Here is a 17,558-nt window from a genome sequence, read left to right on the forward strand (position 1 = left end):
GAAGGCCTCTGTGGAATATTCAGCGTACTGGGCATGGGAATTCTTGTCACTGTAGATACACCATCCACAAGTGGCCAGGCTATAAGGAAACAATTTTGCTTCCCTTTAATTTCCCCTTTACACCTTACCTCTCACATTACACAATTTTATACAACAATTTTGTATTAGCTTTGCTTTCATACACATCTCATTAATGAACTTTTGTGTATTTGATCAAATAAGCAATATACTAAACCAAAAGAAGACAGGCAATTTTTTACATAGCAAGTAGTGGATAAGTTAATACACAAAAACACACGAGCATTCATATTAACTACACACGCATGGTGAATGGAGGACGATAGGAGAAAGAGAGAGAATAATTTATTAGAGAACAGAAAACCAATAAAATGAAAGAAAAGACTTGTCACATTGCCAAACAGAATACTAATACACTTGCGTACACTGACAGTGAGGGAAAATTGCAACACCAAGGAGGAGTTGTGCAACATAAATGGAAGTTGGCAGAAATATTTCTATATCTGAACAATTATGTCTATTCAAATTTCATGGCAGCCGCATAAGAGGGGTGCTAGTAGCATCACTATAAAGATGTAAATCAAGTTTGCTTTAAACACACGCTGTAACGATAGTGAGCGTTAGTTACCTTTGAGACTGAACGAGGTGAGTTGATGTTATTCAAGAATGCCTTTAAGGTGACAAACATGCCAAATCAACACCTCACTAAGTTTCAACGAGGTTATGTAATAGGGCTACAAGACGCCGGATGTTCCTTCTGCAATACTGCAAAAAAACTTGGCAGGAATGTAGCCACTGTACATGATTGCTGGCAGCAATGGTCATGAGAATGTATGGCCACAAAAACGACCAGACTCCAGCTGGCGATCTACCAAGAGGGAAAATCATTGTGTTTGGTGTACGGCTCTGGTGCATCAATGCATCTGCAGCAGCAATGTGAATAACAGTTGGCCCATACAACAAACTGTTACAAATCGGTTACTTCAAGGACAGCTCGGAGCGAGATGCCATGTAGCGTGTATTCCACTGACTCCAAACCACTGCCATTTGTGACTTCACTGGTATCAAGTGAGAGCTTATTGAAGGGCAGTGTGGAGGTCTGTTGTATTTTCTGGTGAAAGTTGCATGATTAACGGGCTGGAAGGTCTGGGGTGCTATTTCGTATGACAGCAGGAGCACTCTTGTAGTTATCCCATGCACCCTGACTGCAAATTTGTATGTCAGCTTGATGAATCGATCCATGTTGTGCTGCAGTTCATGAACAGCATTCCAGGGGTATTTTCCAAGAGGACAAAACTTGCCCACGTACTGTTGTTGTAACCCAACATCCTTTACAGAGTGTCAACATGTTGCCTCGGCTCAATCACCAGATCTATCTCCAATCAAGCACATATGGGACATCATCAGACTATAGCTCCAGTGTCATCCACAAACAGCGTTACCCATCTCTGCAGTGACCAACCAAGTGCAACAGGCATGGAACTCCATCCCACAAACTGACATCCAGAACCTGTACAACACAATGCATGGAAATTTGCATGCTTGCACTCAACATTCTGGTGGTTAGACTGGTTATTAATGTACCAGTATTTCACATTTGCAATGGCTTATCTCACATTTACATTAACCTTTGAGTTTGAAATGTAAATCTCTTAAATATGTTACCTAGACAAATGTATTCCTGAAATTTCATTACTCTACATTACTTATTTTTTTGGTGTTGTGAATTTTTTTTCCATCAGTGTATATACAGTCCTAAAAGTAATAATGCACATGAGGTGGTACTCTTTCAACAGACTTAAAACGTTATGCCAACTTCTGACACTCTGTGTGTGACTGCTGTGGCTATTTTCATTCCCCATGGAGATGCTCTTACACACACTTTTGACTGTCTTCCAACACTCACATTTCTATTATTCTTTTTGTGGATGAAAATAGGGCCACACTGACTGAAACCTTCCTCGTTGGGCATCAGGTCATCTAGTACTCCCAGCCAGTACCTTGTTCTTTATTTCCAACTTAGCAAGACAAGTAGGCCTGGAAGAAAGGATATTGTGGAGAAATAGTTTAGCCAAAGTCTAGCGGACTGGTTCCAGTTTGGAAAGGAGGAGATAAGTACCAGCAGAACAGAAACTATGAGCGCAGGATTTGAGTTGCCCTAGGTAGCTCAGGTGTAAGAGCAATGCTTCCAAAAGAAAGTTCTGGACCAGTACCCAGTTTTAATCTGCCTAGCTGTTTCCTAATATGAGTATATGAGCCACTAGGGTGACTGGCAATTGTCTGATACATGCAAGTCCACACAGAGCAAGTTAGCTATATGGAAGAGTTAGCAATGTGTCATATTTACAACTGCAACAGTAGTGGGAAGCTAACATTTTGACACTGAGCCTTTTTTTCCACTGAGTGCATTGTTGATGACATGCAAACATTTATATTATTGTGATTTACCTTTACTGTAGTAGCAGCAATGAAGTTATAGAAAAAAGAAGTACTTTTTGTGTTTGATTGCTAAATGAATTAAAACTGGCTAAAACAGTAAAGAAAAAAAAAGTCAAAAAAGTAATCATCTATGATCTACCCTTTTCATTTACATAAAAACAAATAACTGCCATTAATGAGAAAAGGAAAATTGGTGGGGAAAACGTGAAACAGGAATATATTATAATGTAGAGTTACAGAAAAGTTTAATAAAAGAAGGTAGCCAGGACATGTTAGAATGACTGCATAGCAATTATTTCCATTTGTTAAGGCTGGCTGAAATGGACACCTAGTCTTCCATTACCAAATTTTCCCCCCAAAAAATAGATGCTTATGACAAGGTGAGAGAAATACCTACAGTTATAGAGTAGAAGATTCTTCTTAAGCCAATTCAAGAGGAAAAGTATGACTAATAGCATCATCTGGAAAAAAAACTCCGGTTTTAGAAACTTAATAAGATCTATTCAGCAAAAGTGGTATTAAAGAAGACTAAAAGTGTCATGAGAGGCAAATGTAAGAGCAACAGAATACCGATTGGAATAGCTGAGAATCTGATAACTGTTATGTTGGAAACTGTAGTTTTCAAGACATAAATAAAAAGTGAAATAAGGCCAACTATTTAAAACTGACAAGACCTCATCAAAATGCATACAGGATAATCAATTATGATCATGGGATAATTAGTAATATGCAGGCATCAGGTTCTCTTTTATTTATGTTGAGAGGCTTTGGTAAGATATGTTTAAGGATAATTTAAGAAAATAGATTAATGAATGAAACAAATTATTTAAATTAATCAATTTCTCTGCTGAATCGTCATTGATTAAAGAAAATAATTAAAAGTTCAAACTTTTTTTATACATATGAGTAATTTGTTAAGGAAGGTTTTTTTTTAAATTAATTTAGTAACCAGTCTTCCAATTGGTTCAATGTGGCTCACCATGATCTCTCTTTTGCCAATATTCTCAGAGTAACACCTACAATCTTCAATTATTTGTTCTACGTATTCTAATATCTGCCTGTCCCTACAATTTTTATACCTTTATCACTCATGTCTCCCTACATATCGTATCACACTATTGCTTCTTCTAGTTAGTGTTTTTTACATATTACTTTTCTCACAGAGTCTATGGAGGACCTCTTTGTTTCACATCTTGTCAATCATTTTGATTCTCTTCATTTCCAGTTCTCCCACAGTCCATAATTCAATTCAATTCTACACTGTACTGCACTAATTCATAATCAGAAGTATCTTTGTCAAATTAAGACCCATGTTTGACACTAGTACACTTCTTTTAGTGAGGAATTACCCCCCCCCCCCCCGCCCTGCCCCCCTCTCTCTTTTCTCCCCCCCCCCTCTCCGTTTGTGTGTGTGTGTGTGTGTGTGTGTGTGTGCGCGCGCGCACATGGGCATACATGAGCAATAGTCTGCTACTTATATCCTCCTTGCTTTGTCCATCTTGTGTTATTTTACTTCCAAGCTGGCAGAATTCCTTTACCATGGCATGCTCTTCAATTTTCTCACTTATCTCACTTCTATTGCTCCATAATGCCTTTGTCTTTCTGTGCATCACTCTCAATCCATATTCTGCACAATTCCATTAAATAGATTATATACTGTAAATGGATAGATAAAAAATGTACTCACTAAGCACCAGCAGAAGAAGAAACACATAAAAAAAGGTTTTGCATATGCAAGCTTTTGGAGACAGTGGCTATTTCTTCTGGCAGAAGGGCTGAAGGAAAAGGACTGGAGAGATTTAGGAAAAGGAGTAGAGTTCCACAGTAACCCAGAATTTTGCGTCAGGGGAGACTTTATTGGATGGTATTAGAATAAAAGACATTGTTGGGGCTGCACCAGATGAGATTTGAAAGCCTGAGAACTTAAAGGTGGAAGACAGGGTAATATGCAAGACAGATTACTGCTAAAACATCATGCATGAATTAATGAGAGTGAAAAGCTAAGTGAATTGTATGTATTTGAGGTGGGAGGGGGAAGGCAAAAAATAGACAGGTCAAAAAATGAAAGATGCTGAAAGCTAAAAGGGTGTAGTTACTGCGAAAAAATGCTGTGACACATGAAATTAACCTAAATTAAGGCCATGTGGGTGGTGAGAACCAAGGACATATTGTAGCACTAGTTCCCACCTGTGGAGTTCGGAGAAACTGGCATCTGGGGAAGAAGTCAGATGGCACGTGTGGTGAAACAGGCACCAAGGTCACAACTGTCATGTGGTACAGTATACTTTGTGTTCCCGGATACACCACCTCCCTGGCCCATTTATCCTAACTGGTAACTTGGTGGTAGTCATGCCGATGTAAAAGGCCGAACACTGTTTACATAACAGCTGATATATGGCGCGTGTCATTTCACAGATGGCTCTCCCTTTGATAGTATATATTTTACCAGTTACAGACCTGGTATAGGTACTGACAGGAAGGTACAAAGGGCAAGTCTGGCAGCAGGGATGGTCACAGGGATAGGAGCCACAGAGTAGGGAGATGGGTGCAGGAGCAGCACACAGTCTGAAAAGGAAATTGCGGAGATTGGGAGGGTGACAAAATACTATTCCAAGGGTGGTGGACAAAACGTCGGACAGAATGGATGTCTTTTCAGAGCATGATTTTAATAAGTCATAGCTTTGCCAAAGTAGCTGATTAATACATTCAACACCAGGATAATAATTAATGACAAATAGTGTATTCTGAAGTTGTTTTTTGGATGTGATAGCCCAGGAAAACTGCTTTTGAACTAGGTTGATGGGGTAATTACACCCAGAGAAGGCTGAGGTGAGAATGGTGGTGTATTGCTGTAAACAGTCTGCAGCCAAACAAATATGCTTGGCTCAAATGCCAAGCTGTATGGGAGGTAACGTTTGATATGGAAAGGATGGTAACTGTCAAAATGTAAATACTGTTGTTTGTTAGTAGGTTTAAAGTGAACAGAAGTGTGTAGCTGACCTTCAGTGAGGAGGAGATCAATGTCTACGAAAGTAGCATGGGATTTGGAATAGGATCATGCGAAATTTAAAAGGGAGAATGTATTTAGAGATTCCAGGAATTTTAACAGGTCAGCCTCCCATGAGTTCATATGGCACAGATGTCAACAATTGTCAAAAATTGATTATTTTCAATGTTATATGAAATAGATCATGTAGCACTTTTCCATTTTTCTATACAACAGCAATTTCATCTGCAAATCTTATTACTGGATTTTAATGCCACTTCTTGATTTTTTTTAATTTCCTTCATTGTTCTTCGATATACAGAATGACGACTAGAGAAGAGAGACAATCATCATCTTATGGCCTAATTATCTGAACACTTCACTCTTGGCCTTTCAAGGTCATGAGTCCCTCTTGATTCTTGTACATGTAGTATATTACCTGTCTTTCTTTGCTGCACATACCAACGTTTCTGAGAATTTCAAAGACCTTGCACCATTTTAAGTTATTGAACACATTTGGTAGGTTGACAGATCCCATAAAAAGCTCTTGAATTTTCTTAAGTCTTACTTCTATTATCAAGTGTATCATCAGAACTGCCTCTTTGCTGCTTTTATATTTCCTACAGCCCAACTTATCATTGTCTAAGAGAGCTTCAGTTTTCTTATCACTTCTTCCGTATACCATTCAGGTCAACAACTTGAATACATGAGCTGTCAAGCTGAGTGTGCAGTAGTTCTCACTTTTGTCTGCCTTAGCTATCTGTGGGATAGAGCAGATGATTTTTCTCTGAAAACTTGATGGCATATCTCCAGAGTCTTTTTCAGTTACCAGTCCTACAATGATTTTAGAAATTCTGCTAGAAAGTTATGTAACCCTTCTGCCTCCTGACATTTCATCTTCTATCAAGCTATCAGACAGTTCCTCCTCTCTTTGTAGGCACCCCCAATGTACTCTTTCAATCCGTCTGCTCTCTCCTCAAACAAAGGTGTCCATTAAATGAAAATACAGACAGTTAAGAAAATCACAGCGTTAGATCCCTTCACTGTGCACTATTACTTCTGAAGTGTAGTCACCTCAGACAAAATACTGTGTGTGTGTGTGGAGGGGGGGGGGGGGGGCAAAATCAATGTCACCATATGCAGTCCCACTGCGGAGTGAGAAATCTCTATAGGTGATCTCACAAAACTAACAGAACCTCTTCTCTAGAGCTCCCTATGACTGAAAGTTCTGAAGAAAATTTATTTAATAAAAGTTTTCGAGAAGCCAAAGAACAACTAGGTGAAGAACTTAAACAATGGAAAGAAAACATTGAGAGATCTTTAAATCTATGTCGAGAAGATTTGTGTTCCACGCAAGGAAATGAACCCATGACAAAAATTAAATGAAAAAAATGTTCATCTCAACACAATGTATGTTATAAATAAAATATTATATTCTGAGTACATTAAAAGCTACTCACCGTAACCACTTTATCAAAAAGTGCAGAACCAAGCCCAACACTCCTATAATCTGGTGTTACATAGAGATCTTCTAGGAACATTGATTTACCATTCCAAGTAGAGTATCCATAAAAGTATATTGCATATGCGATCAGTTGGCGAGTTTTGGTTACAGCATCTTCTAATCCTTAAAGCATAAAATGTAGGATATGTTAGCAAACACTAAGATGAAAGAGTTACTAGAGTATTTATAATTAACTCCATTTTTATTGTTTTTCTCATTAGTGTTTCCTAATTCCAGTCATAATCACCTTAAAAGCATTGCCACATTTTTTTAAATTACAAATAGTGCCTAATCATAATGCTTCCAGATACTTCTCAACTGCTCTACATGTGATAAATACAAAGGTATGTAACTGTGACTTCCTTTTTATCTAGTTAATACAACAACTGTGTTTTTATTTGGTTGTTTATTTTTTGTTCAAAAATTGGATTTCATTTGGTGATAAATGTCTGCTGTTGTGTTTATAATGAAAACTTCTAAAAGTGGCAGAACAATTGTTCCCTCCTTAAAAAGCCAATATGTGATAGTAAGAAAGGCCATTTAAAAAGTTATTTTTCATTTTCATTCATACATCAAACAACTTAATTTCAAAGAAGGGAACATTTAACTTTTCTTGATGTACTTTATACAAGTAACAACTTTTATGTTGTAGAGATTCTTTTCTCATTGATTGTAGTAAGATGACATGTTGCATTGCAGACAGACACAACAAAAAGAGTTACACATTTAGCTAAGCCTTTTCCTGAAAGGAAACATTCACATTCACAGAAGCAAGCATACCTCATGCATGTGTGACCGCTACGTCTGGCCAGAGACAGCGGTCATGTGTGAAGGAGGTGTGCTTGCTTGTGTGAATGTGTGTGTCCCCTATCCGAAAAACGCTTTGGCTGAAAGCTCAGTTGTAACAGTACTTTTGTTGTGCCTGTCTGCAACTCAATGTATCATCTGTATCACGCATAACAATCTATCCTCTCGTAACGGTCTATCCTTTCCGTAATATTGTTGATATTTCAACCCAGACTTTGAGTTGTTTTGTTATAATAATGATAAATCTCCAAAATTATTAGCATACAAAAATGAACTATTAGGTCTTTTAAAAATCGGCAGTATTATAATACCAACCAAAAGCTCCTCTCTTTTCTTCTTTGTCTGGAACAACAGCATCTTCTTCTGGTCCTGCAGCAACTTCTGCCACATAACAGTGGAAGAACGGGTGTCTGGAATCAAATCCGTCTTCTTCAAGTGCTAAACATTTAAAAAGAAGATCGTTACCAAGATCTTGTAATTGGTTCCAAGTATAGCTCATTTAAAAAAGACCACAAGTTTCATTGTGGAAATATACATCTACATACATACTCTACCTGTACTGAGTATGGCAGAAAATACTTTGTTCTAAGGCTCATCGTCCCCTTTCCTGTTCTATTCGCAAATGGAACGAGTGTAAAATGATAACCTGTATGTGTCTATAAAAGGCCTGATCCCATTATTTTGTTGTTACAGTTCTTACACAAGATGAACATTAGATGCAGCTTAGAATCATTCTGCAGCCTGTTGCAAATACTGTCTCTGTAAGCTTCTTCACAAGTGTTTCCAAACAAAGACAGTCATCTTTCTGCCAAGGTTTTGAATCTGAGTTCATTTCTGTAAATTCTCATGTGACTAAACTAACCAGTAACAACATCAGCAGCACACTTCTGATTTGCTTCAATGCTTCCCTTTACTCTGACTTGGTAAGCATCCACTACAGCAGTACTCAAGAATGAGTCGCATAAGTAATCTGTATGTAATTCTGCTTTATAGGTGAGCTGCATTTTCTCAGAACTCTTCCAATCCAACCGTACTCAACTATTTGTCTTTCTTACAGCTGACCTAACGTGCTCACTTGATTTCAAGTCATTCTGCAATTTTCCATCTTGATAATTAATGACAGTCAGGCAACATATCATTAACACTGTATTCACACATTCCAGTAATATTCCTCCTATCTAATTGCATTTCCTTACATTGATATACATTTCAAGCAAGTTGCCATTGATTGCACAAAATATAAATTCTGTCAAAGTCATCCTGCATCCCCTACAATCACTCAATGACAAGACTTTTCCCTACACAGCAGCTTCGTCAGTGAACAGTCTCAGATTGACGACCACCTTATACGACAGATCATTTATGTACATGGAGAATAGAAGTGGTTCTATCACATTGCAATGGAGTGCTCCTGTGATTACCTTTGTCGTTGATGAAAACTCGCCATCAGAAACAACATACTGTTTGTATTACTGAAAAAGTCTTCATGCCAGTCACATATTTGAGAATCTATTTCCCATACATGGATCTACGTTGACTGTCTGCAGTGTGGTACAGCGTTTTACACTTTCTGGAATCTAAAAATATACAATTTACTCATTGGCCTATATATCCATGATGTGAATGATATTGTAACAGACAAGAAAGAGTTGCATTTTGTATGATTGATACTTTCTAAGTCCATGCTGATTTATGAAGCTTTTCCCTCTCTAGGAATTATGGGACACAATGGAAAAAGAAACCTCTCTCAAAAGTAAGGAAATAGTGAATTTTTCAAGTAGTTTTAACATTTTTTGGTGTAAATTGATAGATTCAGTAGTATTTGACTTCCAGGTCTCTCAATTATTTCAGTTATAATGAACTTCTTTTATCTGAAAGCTAGCTGTGATTTTCTAAATGGATAAAGCAATTTTGTGTCTATGGACAGACAAATCTGGAATTGTGCCGTTTGGTGCTTTATCAATGTAATGACTGCTTGAATGGTTCACAGGCATTGCATCAGATACTCTAGTGTAAGCTGCACAATATTTTCATGGGACAGCTACTTGTCAACTTCTGTCAGTGAGCACCTGAAGATGACGAGCAGCTGTCTTTTGTAAATATTTTGCTCTTTACACAAAACTACGACTCCTGCCCCCCCCCCCCCCCCCAACCACTGTCTCATGTATTCTTGTACTCCAGTGCCCTGCATGCTCCCTAAATTTTAGTCAAAACTGTTTGACTCTAGTACCAGGAGATATTATGTTAACACAGGAGAACTGCTAAGCTTTTTTTTATATACCTTTCATGACAGGTAACTACAATGTTCACAAGAGGTGAATTTGTAATTAACATCATACAACAGACGGAAATAATATGCTACTCACAAAAATTGCCTTAATTAGCATTTTTTCTGAAGTATCAAATCTAGTGTCATACAGTGGTATCCAGCATACTCGCTACAATTTGCGAGCACCATAATACACTATTCTACAAAATATTTTTGTGCTCCCATAGTTAGTAATGCTCAACCATGATATTATTGGACTTGGCAGTTATTGGAAACATGTGGTGAAGTTACAATGATGAATAATAAAAATGCATTGCTGGGCTTTCCAATTTGTTGTGCTTATACTATCAACCCTGATTACACATTAACCCAAGATAAGTTGACCAAAGTGCCCTAACTCCCCTATGCAATAATATTGTGGTCAAGTAATTTGTTACTACATAACATAAACCATCTGCTGGAATAATGTGTGTCTTATTTTTGTCCCATATGGTAAGATGTTTTTTGTGATTTCTTCACACATATTCAAACTGTGTTGCTTTTATGTTGCCATTTTTGATTTTTGAAGAGGACAGAGAAGTTATTTTTTAATTTGGGTCAGATTATGTTAAACCTGCTTGCAAATGATTTTTTAAGTAATGGTAGACAAAACTCTGTTCCTTAACAATGAAACTGTTACCTGGAGACCTGCCGTTTTATGTGCTGATGTAACAGAGTTTCATCTTAACTACAAAATAGATGTGCTTGCTTATACTAACTTAACTGATGAAATGACAAGTGCAAATATAAATACAAATGAATGCTACACATTTAGTGCACTGCAGGCAGAAAATACTATTTTCTTCTTCACAAATACTGGTTTTTACTTTCATTTTGGTGATTTGGTTACATTCATAGCCAGAGGAGGACATGTTCCACCTTCCTGCCTCAAAAGTTAACAGTTTTCTCTTAAGTTAGGAGGAATATGAGGTGGCTGAATTGAGCAGTGTTGTCCTCACTTGGATCACTGGCAGTTTAGTGCTGTAAGATTAATCTCTCATGAAAGTCATAACACTGTGGACATTATAGAGTTTACACAGTCTCTCAAGTTCCTTTGCTAACGTGTAGATTTCAGAACAAGTTAATTACTACTCAGAACGTGTGCACAAATTTTTTCATAAAAAATTATTTTGTTAGTCCTTGGATCTCATCATGACACTCTTTATTCTCTGACCATTGAAGGCCTCTTGTAGTACAGTGGCTGACAACAGAGGGTTGACACCGACTAACTGTGCAGCCACTGCACCTACCAACAGATGTTTACTGCTGCGCTGCTTTCCACAGCCCTCAAACTTTATAGAATTCATTGTTTTAATACACAGAAACATAACCACCTCTCTTTGGCTTTGTTTCATCCATTTATATTTGGACTAATATTCTTTAAGAACATGCTCTTAAATAAATTGAGAGTTTAAAGCAAGCCTAAAGCAAGCCAAGTTTTGTCACCTCACTTACACGTAAGTAAGAGAATTCTCACTGCTGAAAAATTTAACAGAGGTCAATGTGACTGACTTGTTACATCATGTTAAGTGAATGTCTCTAAATTAAAGGTAGAACACCAATAATGAATAACATTACAAATTGGGCGGAGAAACAAAACACCTGCTAAAAAAACTAACTGTAAACTTGAGGAGCTTTCCTCATTCAAAAGGAGGTGATTCCATGTCAAGCAGTATAGGGGTCTCCATTCAACCATCTCAAATTTTGTTTAAATCTTCTATGCTGGTTTACTATGTGAGCAGCAGAGGTATCTAAATTTTTAGACCACATATTTTAAAAATTATTTATGGCAACCTTTTAAGTGAAGGGATGACAAAAATGTTGCAGTGACATTTCAAAACTTTTGGCCAAGTTTGAACTGCTCTATTTCAAAGAAAAATTGTGGCATAGCTGCAAAACTGGGGAAGACGGTTGAACATTTTGCAGTGTACACATTCTGTAAGTTTTATGCCATTTGAGCCATTATTTTTACTCCAAGCAAACTCCAAGTGATCAATAAATTTTGCTTTGACAAAATTTCTCCCATGTATAAGTACCTCGTTCTCTTTATGTAAATTGTTTAGGAAGCTTTTCTTTTGTGACTTTACTATCTACTAGCTTGTCAATAAAACCTGTAATTTATATCACTAATAAATTTTATGCATCCCAAAAGGCTTTTGAGACGTATCAATGGACAGTTCAGTTCAAAAAAGTTCATGTTTGATCCCCGATCAACATATCACGAATATACGTATGACTTCTAAAACATCACTGGTTCAGCAGTACTTTTCTCAGATGCAGTCATTATAAAAACTGATAGCTTTGGAAATATAGAAAGACCCAAACATAGCCTGGGAGTCTCTGCTAAGTATCCAAATGCCTTGGGAACTTACCGAAGAAACTTATACAAAGTTTGGCAACAGCTATTAAGGACCCATTAGGGAACTTGAAATTAATCTGTAACCCATGACTGAACTTGACTTGTTATTGGATTTAGCACCTTACAATAAGGATATCAACTTTCTTTACTAACTGGTAGTTTCAATATCCACCATGGACCTAAGCAAGATTTGAATTTCATTATGACTCATAAATACTTAAAAATTCCTATGTTTTATGATACCCCAAAATAATGATCTGCTTGAGAGAGTTACTGGATAATTGTAAGACATTTGAGCAAAAGCAAGTGTGGAAATTTCAAATTTTGTAGAAAGAAAAATGGTCTTTCAAATAGTGATTAACACATGTATGCACCAGGCATAATTTTCACGAAACAAGAGTTTAAAAGCCACTTTTTTCCCCCCTCCAGCAAATTTCTGTTTGGTCAACTTCAGCCCAACAACCTAAAACCTATAAGCCCACAATTAATACTACTTGCAGGTTTTATGAACATGCTACTAGACAACAAAGTCACAAAAGAAGAACTTCCTACTTAAACTTGGGAGAAGCTTTGTAACAATAAAATTTACTGATGACTTTTGAGCGCCACTTGGAGCAAAAATACAGGATCAAACACTTAAAACTTACAGAACGTACATAACTTTCAACCATTTTACTGAGTTTTGCAGCTTTAATCATAATTATCCATAGAAATAAACTACTTCAAACTTGACCAAAACTTTTCAAATATCAGAATGACATTTTATCACCCTTGACAATGTTCCTACTCACAAAATACTAGTTTTGGGACTACATATCTCCCTTTCACTGGCTGTTTAGTAAACCTATAAACAAAGTGTGAACAAAATGTATGAGTCACGTGGAGAACATCATTAAACCTAGACTACTTGACGTGGAATGACCAGACATAGTTGCAACAATTCATCAAAACCTTATGTGTGTAGTTACTGCTGCCATGCAATAAATTAAAAAGAGAAGCCATGTACTGAATTTTGTCTAGTGACAATAATCTCAATATTAACAATATAAAAATGAAATTGCTTGTTATACTATTCATGAGAGTAACACTGCTACACTTCAGAAAGTGGGTAAATTAGCAGGTAATAATTATACACTATTGGTGTAGTTAAATGAAAAAAGTGTGAAAAGAACTACTGAAAAATATGTTAGAATAAATATTAAAAGTTCCCAATTACATTTATGCCATACAAACATAAAATTTACACACTGCATCAGTCTGAAACTACAGTTCATTGAACTATTTCAAAATTCCTTTTTAATCACAAATACACTGACCACCACCAAAATATGTCTTGTCCAATAAACAATTTGGACACACACACACACACACTAATATCCATGGAGTCAATAGATACAACTGAGGAATGGTGCCAAGATGTGCTTCATAAGTTAGGTTTGGGTTCTCATCTGTCACACCCTATTAGAATCTATATCTGTTTATCATCCACTATTGCAAGTCCTCAATCTTGTTGCAATACACGATTACAATGTTTATCCATTTTGGTGGACAGGTTCTCAAGTTATTTCACAGGATTCTATATTTTTTTGTAAAGTTATTCATAGTGTCTGTTTTGTGCATTCTTAATTGCCACTTGTTTTAAATAAAGGTTAATGGCACTTTTCTTGGCAAAAAATAGGCGCATATATGAGTACGACAGGCTTCAAAGAGTAACCATCTTGCACTGACCTGACTATAGGTTCATTGTTTCTTTTGACTACATCATTTTGTTCTAGCTCACACAAAACTATTGTCTGATGATTAATCCCTTATCTATTTAAAAATTTGACACATCTTCATTGAGATATATTTGCCAATTGTCTGTGCGTAGTAATAAATGTTCTACCTCATTTGTCTTTTAACCAAGTTTTTCAAATCTGTGATTTTCTGAGTCACCTGACTTTTACTTTGGGTAGTGTACAAAAACACTTTCCTTGAAAAATTGTCACTTAGGGCAAAGAAAGTCACTAAAGACTGCTATTTAACTGTGGTCATACAACATGCCAGCCATTTTAATTCAGTCACTTAGGGCAAGGAAAGTCACTAAAGACTGCTATTTAACTGTGGTCATACAACATAGCTGCCATTTTAATTCAGTCTGGAGATCTATATATGTCCACACAGTTCTTTTTCACAGGTAGACTGTCATTATTAACCACAACTTGAGAATTCACCACTGGTGTAACACCATTTTCTTGACATGATAGCTATGTCCTAAATCACTTGAATCTACATATCATTATGCTGCCAGATCAAGTCTGGTGTTATCATGTCCTGCCGGGCATTTGTATGTATTACAATTATAGCATCTTGGAACTTTTATTTCATGTCATGTTGTTCTTTTGGTTCCTTTTATTGCCTGCACAGATTGTAGATGAATGACAAAGTACTTCATTCTTTTTACCTCCTGTAGCAACTCCACATTTCTAGTATCAGAATGTTTGAATTTCCTAAAATCATGGTCATCCATCTGCAGTCATCTGAAAGGCCCTCCAGCAGGATACAACAACCCATTCTTCTTTCCTTTTAAATTCAACAGCATTTCACTCTTGAGACATAAAGATAATTTTAGATACATAATCCTCTACAGACTAACATATTTCTAGATGTGGTGTTAAGAGATTTATTAGCCACCCAAAAAATAGATCAGAATCTTCAGGTACCTCTCAGTTTGTCTCAGGTCTCCTATGCTGTGTTTGTTTCTTGTAAATGCACATAAATTGATAGCTGCACAGATAAGAGTTATTATGGACTTGGCTGTATATGCTTTCATTTGCATCTGGAAGTGGGACAGACACATATATACATAGCTGCTCATGTTCTAAACATATCTTGATGCCAAATAGGCAAATACAGTAATTTTTTCTGTTCATTATTGTCTCTACAGGTGGCAGAAAATTTGAATGTTGGAATGCCACTGTATCAACGTTATGTGTTTCATGTAACTTCAAAATGTACCACTATTTCGACTTTATAACTTGGGCCCATAAACTGTTAGCAGAGATGTTTACACACTAGGTTGGTTTTAAAACATGATTTATTAAACCTCTGAAATTTTCGTATTTAATAACCTTTACACAGGACAACAACAAAAATGTGTCTTGTAAAATAGACAAATGTAGACAAAGCACACTGTAAAGTGTGTGGCATCAACAGATACATTTTAACAGCACCCCAAAGGTTGTTATTTGTAGGTTAGGTATGGATTCTCATTTCTTAAGAAAATTATTCTGCACACACTCCACTGCAGGGTGAAATTTCATTCTGGAAACATCCACCAGGTGGCTAAACCATGTCTCAGCAATATCCTTGCTTCCCAGAGTGCTACTCCACAAGTTTTGCAGGAGAACTTCTGTAAAGTTTGGAAGGTGTAGGAGATGAAGTACTCATGGAAGTAAAGTTGTGAGGATGGGTCGTGAGTCATGCTAGGGTAGCGCATTTGGTAGAGCACTTGCCTGCGAAAGGCAAGGGTCATGAATTCGAGTCTTGGTCTGACACATAGTTTTAATCTGCCAGGAAGTTTCCTGACATATTATTGAAGGTGGTTGAAATAAACAGAATAACATCATTATGGTGGGATCAGGTCTCTTGACAGCCCATCACCATATGTTTCAAATGGATGAGAGATGTGGAGAATTTACTATCCCTGCCGTCAGACATTATCGATAGCAGTTTGGAGGTACTAAAGCTGACCACTGTCAAGCACTACTAGAGGTGGGGTCAACAGCAGCTCAGTGCTGTCAGTGACCTTGGTCCGGTCTTGTTTGATTATGCCACCTGAGCTCAGTTAAAACACATCTAGCTTCTATTTGTATAGTAACCTGGTTTTGGATATCGACATTCTAGTTTACATTCTTGGTGTTTATGTAGTGTTCCACTCATGACGAACTTGGCTTTGTTCAAAGATTACACATTCATGTCAGGTGTGGACACTTCAGTGGTGACAAGTACTACGCTATCGTTTCTGGCGACACGTTCACAACCAGTGCCAGCGTGATGGACCACAAGTTTATGGAACTTTGGCAGCAGCTCCATGAGCAATCATTTACAGATCAGTCAGCGGGCAAGGCAATGCCCCCACTGCCACTCACTCCTTTAACAAGTCTCCGGAGAGCTGTAAAGTCTACCTCCGACATTTTGACTTTCATTGTCTTGTTTATAACATTTCCAATGAGTGGCAAATCAAACTGTTTCTAGTTAACATTCTTACAAACTGGTGCGGAAATTTCAACCATTCTTGGGCGCTAGCGATTTTTCTTTCAGTGATCTTTATGCTCTGTTAACCGAATACTGATTAGCATATGGACCACGTTGCGGCTAGTCTTCTGTTTAATAAGTGTCATAAACAACACGGACAGTTGTACACAGCTTGGACTGCCGACATGTAGTGTCTCACTCACAAATGCAACTTCAAATGTCAGAACTGTAAGTTTTCTACAGAGAACCGTTGATTTGAGATGTGATTGTTTGCCTTGTCCAACAGGGAGGTCACAGCTAAAACTTTGGTGAAGTACAATCATAGTCTTGGTGATGTTTAAAATTGCTAAATCTTTCAAATTAGTTTTAGCAGCTCAAGTGTTCTTTTACAAAGGACATTCAGGTCTACCAAGCTTTTAATCGCTGTCACACATAACAGTCACCTGATGATTCCAGATCATCCTCCTATAAAACCACCTCTAAGTCTCACCTGAGTTCATGGGCATCCAGATTGGCAACGTCTCTACTCCCTCCAGAGTATCAGATGACCCTTCTTGTAAGGTTAATTGGGCAGATCAGAAACACCCTCCCTCCTTGGCATTGAGGAGTATGTCACTCACATTGAAGAAACTTCACTCCTGCCCTGACTTGGGTAGTGGGCATACCAGAAACCGATGCTTGCACTATGCAGCAAACAGCTGTGGTTGCCTGGCAATCATGTGTCAACAAGTGGTCTGCCAGTTGCATGGTCATCCACGGGATGAAAACAACACAGCAGTCCACACCATCACGGATACAAAGCAGACAGCTTTTCTACCATTACTGAGAAGCTCACACTGCATTTGACAATGTGCGACCGTCCTTTCGAATCCCAGCTGGATAATGGTGCCGCAATGTCTTT

The 17,558-nt window shown here is 37.4% G+C and overlaps 1 protein-coding gene across 3 annotated transcripts in view; it reads right to left on the reverse strand.

Moving 5' to 3' along the window:
- LOC126161978 (thialysine N-epsilon-acetyltransferase-like) overlaps positions 1-17,558 on the reverse strand; it is a 46,836-nt gene that overhangs the window by 2,449 nt on the left and 26,829 nt on the right. For all 3 annotated transcript variants that reach the window (XM_049918174.1, XM_049918172.1, XM_049918173.1), the window contains 2 exons: positions 8,070-8,192; positions 6,904-7,070 (listed from right to left, as the gene is read on the reverse strand). In XM_049918174.1, the coding sequence (XP_049774131.1) occupies positions 6,904-7,070; positions 8,070-8,192 (290 nt within the window). The remainder of the gene's footprint in view (positions 1-6,903; positions 7,071-8,069; positions 8,193-17,558) is intronic.

Source organism: Schistocerca cancellata, chromosome 2 (assembly GCF_023864275.1).
Source record: "Schistocerca cancellata isolate TAMUIC-IGC-003103 chromosome 2, iqSchCanc2.1, whole genome shotgun sequence".
Classification (NCBI taxonomy): Eukaryota; Metazoa; Arthropoda; class Insecta; order Orthoptera; family Acrididae; genus Schistocerca; species Schistocerca cancellata.